The 6,352-nt window shown below is 35.5% G+C and overlaps 1 protein-coding gene across 1 annotated transcript in view; it reads right to left on the reverse strand.

Moving 5' to 3' along the window:
- Nucleotides 1-2,023: 2,023 nt before the first annotated feature.
- ERG (ETS transcription factor ERG) overlaps nucleotides 2,024-6,352 on the reverse strand; it is a gene marked incomplete at its 5' end in the record, with an annotated part of 76,597 nt that continues 72,268 nt past the window's right edge. Inside the window, 2 exons of the mRNA XM_083361445.1 lie at nucleotides 2,024-4,133; nucleotides 5,523-5,570. Of these exons, the coding sequence (XP_083217571.1) occupies nucleotides 3,613-4,133; nucleotides 5,523-5,570 (569 nt within the window). The 3' untranslated portion in view covers nucleotides 2,024-3,612. The remainder of the gene's footprint in view (nucleotides 4,134-5,522; nucleotides 5,571-6,352) is intronic.

The following is a 6,352-nucleotide window of genomic DNA, read 5'->3' on the forward strand; positions in this document are numbered from 1 at the left end:
AGGAACAATAAAATCAGGCGCAAGGGGCCCTGGAAAGGGAACTTGGCATCCATGCTATAACAAGATTATAGTTCTTGCAGTTAAGGTGGAACTGTATCTATGTAAGTTGATTTAATAATAACTACAAGATCAATGATAGTGATAAGTATATATTGTACTTTCCCCAGCTATGTTCTACCAATTCATTGCCAGTAACACTGTGTTACAAGAAAAATCCCCTCTTAAATGCATGCTAAGAAAAACAAGAAGTGTAATTAAAAGCCAAAGTTGATTGGTTTAGGTCTAGCCACCATTTAATTATATTTTGGATCTCACATCAAGGAAGTAGTTACACCAAACACTTTGAAACAGTAACACTTTTATTCTGAATGAAAAGTACAATTTTAAAGATCATGTATCTTAGTAAAAACTTGTTAGTAACCACCCAACTATGGAGAGATAGAATGGCTTAAATGAGTGTCTTAAAAATACAGATATGAAATTGAAGGGGAAAAGTTCCCAGAACAAAAAACTGAAAAGATCAAAGCTCAAATATTAATAGTTCATTATCTGGACTGGAGAATCCAGAGCCAATTAATACATTGTAGACATGTGTGCCATGTAGAAGTGAAAATTTGAAATAACTTTTATATGTATGATGTAATGTTAGAACTCTTACATTTTGAATTAGGTCTTTAATCAAATTTCATAGGAGAGAGTTTATTGTATCCAATACTATTCAGTCTCAACTTCTGGCAGGTCTAATAGTACAGACAGCCTAACCTGTGATCCAGAATACTTGGATTTAATTCACATTCCATCATATCTAATAACCTGAGAGTACCCCTTTGTACAGGAAACACCTGACTACAAAGAGGATATCTATTTCCTCTGCTTCCTGATGGGTGCATTTTTAAAATATCATTTTATTGTCATTTTTTTTAGTGTCTCCTTTTTTCCTCAGCTGATGGCTCAGCTCTAGATTAAATTCAGCTCAGTTCTGGCCCTGCCATCTAGCAAGATGAAAAAAATGTGCTGCCAGGTGGATCTGGAGGCTGTTTGTTCTCTGGCAGAGAACCAGATGCACTGGGCTGAGTTTAGGCAAATCTACTTTATTGAAAGCTATGTTAGTTCTGCACTTCTTTTGCATGGCAAAATTTAAGATAGGTTTTATTACATTTTAACTATTAGGCTTGGCTAAACTACCTGTTTCGTTGAAAAAGTGCAAAGAGTAAATAGAGTCAATCAAGTGAACAGTCAAGCCTCGGAAGTACCTGAATTGCTTTTTCTTTGAGCAAATAATCATGCTAAGAAGTGCATACAATTAATTCTGTAAAAAATATTCCAGATGAATCTACAAAAGTTGATATATAGGAAGAACATATGAAGTGGATACATGAAGAAAAAGGACAAAACTCAAAATGGTCTCAATAAATATGTATGTACGAAGATCACATCCACATATACATCTATCACAGATGAATGCAAGTCCCTCATATCATAAAACCTGCGTTAGCAAGGATTTTTATATTTTAAGTATGAATGAAATTCATAATAATATTCTTTGAACTCTTTTTTGTGTATATTTTTAAATTGGCCATAATTTTATTTGTGTTCATTGTGCCAATGAAAAATATAGATAAATACATTTTTAAAAACAGAGAATAGAACAGAGCTGTTATATAGTATAATACTGGTGAGAGGCAGATAAGTTTGCCTTGTTGAACAAGGAAACAGGAAGCTAAAAAATATGGAAGGTAGAAGTGCTTTGATTGCAGTTCTTTAAGGTAAAAATAAGAGATATGCCGAATATATTGCTGTTGCTTTTTCTTGTTCTCCCTGCTAATTATCATTTAATCTTTCTTACCATCATTGGCATTTGTACAAAACAATATCAACACACTGAAAATGAATGTGATGTAATAGGCAGCAACCCAACAATGGAATGGGAAACTCTGCTTCAGATTTTTCTATAAAGAACATTTTAGGATTATGAATATTTTCATATTTCCAGATCAAAATTAACAACAGAAGCACATCAGAAATTCTGCAATAATCAAATGCCCTTTCAGAGCGCGTGTCAATTCCACCATCTAGTTTGGAGAGCATTCTCAGTTGGTTTGCCAAATTGTAATAATCACTGCTAGAGCTGAAATTTTAGTGGGTTGACATAAAAGCACTTATTTCTTTAATTTCAATTTTTTGGAAAACCTTTCACATTTATAAACACTTTTTTTAAAAAATATTTATTTTTACACAGCTAAAAGAAAACCAAGTTGTTGTTGTTTTCAAAAAAGATGAAAATGCAGACAACAGTGAGAATCTGATTTGCCATGCTAGGCCAAGCTTATTTTATTACATACATTCTGCTTTCTAAGAACTAGTTAAATTCATAATGTAAACATGAAGCATACAGAGTTAAAATTCAAGGCCACAGTATTTCTGATTGTCATTTTTTATGTCTTTGGTTGGCCGAGATCAACTCGTAGTGTATAAATGCATAAGTTATAAAATTATTATATCAAAAGAAAAAATAACACTGACTTGTATAATTCATTCTGACAAACGCACAGCGTTCGCGACTCGGAAAGAAAAACTGGCGCTGCCTAACAAATATGTCTATTGGCAATTGGGTTTTGTCCTTTTCAACTAATAGACAACAACTTCCCTTAAGAAGAATGAGGTTTGAAGTGTTATTTTAAATAGCACACAATTCCAGTTTAATATCTTTATAGAGAGATGCATAATTCAATTGCCACTATTTCTCCCTCTTTTGACTTAAAAATAAAGGCTTTGTTTTTTTTCTTTGATAATACTGAAAATGGCTTAATACATACTATGGTATTTGTCATGTCCAAGCAAATAATTCTTCAAAAACGGTAAGTTTTTCCCTCTTTAAAAGAAATACACTTTCCTTCATCTTTATCACCCCGTGTTCTTCTACTCCTTTCCTCTACATTTATCAGACACAGGGTTTTAATCATGCTCTTGTGAGCTCCTATTTATTGCAACAGGGTCTGCACAGGAGAACTTCCTGATACTTGAACCCTTAGTCTACAATCGTACACTTGCCCTTAGCACATCCTCAAACCCAATGTTTGGCTCAGAGCTCTGTAATATCATCAAGAAACTTTAACTTCCATTGTATTCACAGTTTTGAAATATCTGATCCTCTTGATGAAATACAGGCATTTTATCCCAACCACAACATGGTCTGCTCTAGAGATAGATTTATCCCACTTTTTACATATTTGTTTTTTTTTGTAAAAAAAAATACAGTTAGTTTTTTATGCATTTATATATTCATGTATTGTATCCAGGTTCATAATAGAATATCTTTGTATTACTTTACTGTGATATGAAAAAAGACATAAGAATCATAAATTTCTTCTGGCCCCATGTTCTAGTTATTATTACAAACTTCTAACTAGATGTGTGTTTCCTTATTTCATGTTTAGATTTGATGTCAACATATTTAGTAGCATCTTTACACTTTTTAATCTCTCTATATAAAAAGTTTGTTTTATATCCTGATCAGTATTATCAGTCTTTCAGGCACATTTTGTTCAGATTTGCTGGTTGTAACTTCTTGTATTCCAGGAAAAAGATATCCTTTAAAATATTCTTCCCTCTTTAGTAGTAAGTGCCAAGATGAGAAGGCATATGAGTGGTTGGGAGCCTAGTGTTGGGATAGATGCTTCCAGTTGGTGAATTCCAGTATGGACTGGGTCCAGCAAAAAAGTTGGAGGAAGTAACAGGCAAAGCAGGAGCATGAGGAGCAACAAAGTTCATTTTCTGGGGGTGTGCATGATAGGAACTCATGTAGGGCAGCTCTGATGGATATTTATAGATGGATGATTCTGGAGGATGTGGCTGAAGGGCTTGAGCAATTCCATGGAAGTCAAATTTGTAGGCATAACGTTTACCATGGACTTTAGTCATTATATTTTTGTCATAATAATAACGAAGAGCACGACTGAGCTTGTCATAGTTCATATTGGGTTTGCTCTTCCTTTCTCCCCAGCGCCGTGCAACTTCATCAGGGTCAGTCATCTTGAACTCTCCATTGGTACCTTCCCAGGTGATGCAATTAGAATTGGAGCTATCTGACAGAAGCTCCAACAAAAACTGCCACAGCTGTATCTGCCCACTCCCTATAGGCAGGGGAAAAAAAGAAGAATCATTAGGGATATTGTATTAGAAATTAACAGAAAGACAATGGACCATAATGTATACATAGCTCTAAGGGTAAAGGTAAAGGTTCCCCCGCACATGCGTGCTAGTCGTTTCCAACTCTAGGGGCCGGTGCTCATCTCCGTTTCAAAGCCAAAGAGCCAGTGCTTGTCCGAGGACGTCTCCGTGGTCATGTGGCCGGCATGACTAGACACCAAAGGCGCACGGAACGCTGTTACCTTCCCACCGGAGTGGTCCCTATTTTTCTACTTGCATTTTTTACGTGCTTTCGAACTGCTAGGTTGGCAGAAGCTGGGACGAGTAACAGGCGCTCACTCTGTTACGTGGCACTCGGGATTTGACCCACCAAACTGCCGACCTTCTGATCGACAAGCTCAGCGTCCTAACCCACTGAGCCACCGCGTCCCTTATACATAGCTAGCCTAGAGCTATGTGTACATACATAGCTCTAGGCTACCCTTTTCTTGTTAGTTATTTCACCTGCCTGGACAAGATAAAGAATATATGAGGAGATCAAAGATATCCAATGATATCACAATTATCTATACAGTACAACTCCCCTCCACACACACAAAGCTATCTTCTGTGTTTTCATGAGAAAGGCAGAAAAGGTCTTCAAACCATGGCAACTCCTATTCCTTGTATACAATTCTTGACTCATCATCCACAGCATATCAACTTTGAAGTTTAGCCCCACTAAAGTAAGGTACTGTAGCTAGTCAGGTTCCACTGAAGACAATGTTTACTATTTATTACTTAGGAAGGACAAATTACTTACTTTTAAAAGAAAAGTTTTAACAATTTGCACGATATATTGATTAACACTATAAGTTTATTCTTCAGCATGGCCACTGATTTATTGGGACCTTTGCCTGATAGTCATTTACTTTTAAATTGGTAGTAGACAATCTTTGTCACAGGTTTGCATTAGGATAATCATTGAGAAGTAAACTTTATGAGTAAATTTATATAAATCTATGAATAAAAACTCAAACACTTTCTCATTGTTAACTGTTCTTTTAAGTAACCCATATCAGATTGGTAGGATCCAAGCAGCCATACTAAAAAATTTTAGGAACTATATTTGTTTTTCTAATGCTGCAGACCCCATCTAATATACTAACATGGTCTGAAAAAGGAGCAGGTTTTCAAAAACACTCCGTGACACATTGGTAGAGCTTTTAAAGACTTCTCTTATTTCACTTTTTTCTCATGTAATTAAAATTAAACATGATTTTGGTGACAATGACAGAATCACGGAATACAGTAATACCAGCTATCATCGCTCTGATATCTTTTGGGAAACACATTTCTTATTCTCAGGTAAAAATGCTAATATTTTATCATACCTGGATTTGCAAGACGACTGCTTGTTGGACCAAGAATTTGATAAGGATCTAAATCAAGAAAGAAATACACATAAGCCAAAATTATGTAAGAACTTTAAAAATGTTTCCAAGCTAAATTCAGGGGATTAATATTCATGATCATAATATTGCTAGCTTAGGTAGTCTGTATTTATCTGCAAAGTAAATCTTCCATGATTAAAACAAATACATTTAGATACTCATATTCAATTAATTATAGAGTATAGCTCTATATTCTCTATATACAGAATATAGCAGCAATGTGGCCTAGTGGTGAAGATGCTCGCTTCTCTCCCAGAAGATTGAAAGTTCAATCCTAGATAGCAGCAAATGTTTCTGTCCTAGGGCACAAAGAAAAAAAATATCTGCAATGAACCTTGCACGGTGTCAGGAAGGGCATCCAGCCCATAAATGTTCAGCTCCATCTACTTGCCCAGACTCTACCCCAAATTAAGGGATTACAGGATCGTAAAAAGGGAGCTTATTCTAGTAACTGTAGACAGGACTACAACAAAATTCTTTGTGCTTACTTGTACTCCTTAGTTAAGTTATGATGGTTTGTCAATCAAGGTCTACTTAATCAGTTTTATTGCCACCATGACAGATATAGGAGGGCTTTGAGGCATGAAGAGTAATGGACTGAGTTAAGTGGCTTAATCCATCTCCCAGCATTATTGCTATTCCACTGACAGGAAAGTTATAAAAGAATGTCCACCTGTGACTGAGTTCTTTTAGATCTGGAGGTGTGTTTTCAAGAGTAGCAACTGAAGTAGAAAAACCAAAACAGTGGAGGTTTTTATGCTTCTTTTTTA

This window comes from Vipera ursinii, assembly GCF_947247035.1.
Source record: "Vipera ursinii genome assembly, chromosome: 4".
Lineage (NCBI taxonomy): Eukaryota > Metazoa > Chordata > Lepidosauria > Squamata > Viperidae > Vipera > Vipera ursinii.